General features: G+C 51.7%; 1 protein-coding gene across 1 annotated transcript in view; it reads left to right on the top strand.

Moving 5' to 3' along the window:
• LOC108803987 (beta-1,4-galactosyltransferase 5-like) overlaps positions 1–800 on the top strand; it is a gene marked incomplete at its 5' end in the record, with an annotated part of 11,197 nt that extends 10,397 nt beyond the window's left edge. The window contains 3 exons of the mRNA XM_018575761.1: positions 1–172; positions 467–589; positions 695–800. Of these exons, the coding sequence (XP_018431263.1) occupies positions 1–172; positions 467–589; positions 695–800 (401 nt within the window). The remainder of the gene's footprint in view (positions 173–466; positions 590–694) is intronic.
• Positions 801–942: the final 142 nt, after the last annotated feature.

Genomic DNA, 942 nt, shown 5'->3' with positions numbered 1-942 from the left:
TTAACCGGGCGATGCTCTTTAATGTCGGCTTCCTGGAGGCGATGAAGGATCTGGATTGGGACTGTCTGATATTTCATGACGTCGACCACATTCCAGAGAACGACCGCAATTATTATGGCTGCCAGGATATGCCGCGGCACTTCGCTGCCAAGCTGGATAAATACATGTACCGGTGAGTCCTCTCCTGATAATGCCGGGCGCCTGGCTGCCATGCTGACCCTTCGGCTTCGGTATATTGACTCTCTTCCCAGAACCAGGATGTGGACTTCTGATTCCTGGCTGCATTTCCCCGGCCACGGGCATAGAAAGTATTGAAGCCAGAGGATCAGCATGGTGATCTGCATAGTCCTTGTAAAAGGTGTCCTGTAAATTCCCCGAAAGCTCCGCCCACCCCGATAGGCCCCGCCCCCTTCGCGCAGACAAGCCTTTTCTTCCATCTAATGGCTGCTCTGCATTCTCTGCCTAGGCTGCCGTATAAGGAGTTCTTTGGGGGGGTGAGCGGCCTGACGGTTGAACAGTTCCAGAAGATTAACGGTTTCCCCAATGCCTTCTGGGGTTGGGGTGGAGAGGATGATGACCTCTGGAACAGGTAAGGACAGTAAATGGAGAAGCTGAAGGTGGAGCTGGGAGACACACAGTCAGTGACTTTGATGTGTAACAAGAACAGATACGATTCTCCTCTCCTTCTTCTCAGGTTGCAGTATGCTGGATATATGGTGACACGTCCAGAAGGGGATATCGGAAAATATAAGTCTATTCCCCACCACCACCGAGGAGAGGCCCAATTTCTGGGGCGGTAAGTCTTCTGCTTATACAGACACTCTAGTCAGGATATATAGTGGCAAGTTTCTTCTCCTCTAGCAGCCGCCTTTCCCATAATGCAAGTGCGCCTACCGATACTCAAGATACAGGCAGGTACGGGATACAGGCAGGTACGGGATA

The sequence above is a fragment of the Nanorana parkeri genome, unplaced genomic scaffold (assembly GCF_000935625.1).
Source record: "Nanorana parkeri isolate BGI_ZX_2015 unplaced genomic scaffold, ASM93562v1 scaffold4676, whole genome shotgun sequence".
Classification (NCBI taxonomy): domain Eukaryota; kingdom Metazoa; phylum Chordata; class Amphibia; order Anura; family Dicroglossidae; genus Nanorana; species Nanorana parkeri.
Note: the sequence above shows the minus strand (reverse complement) of the source record. Positions and strands in the feature narration are given on the sequence as shown.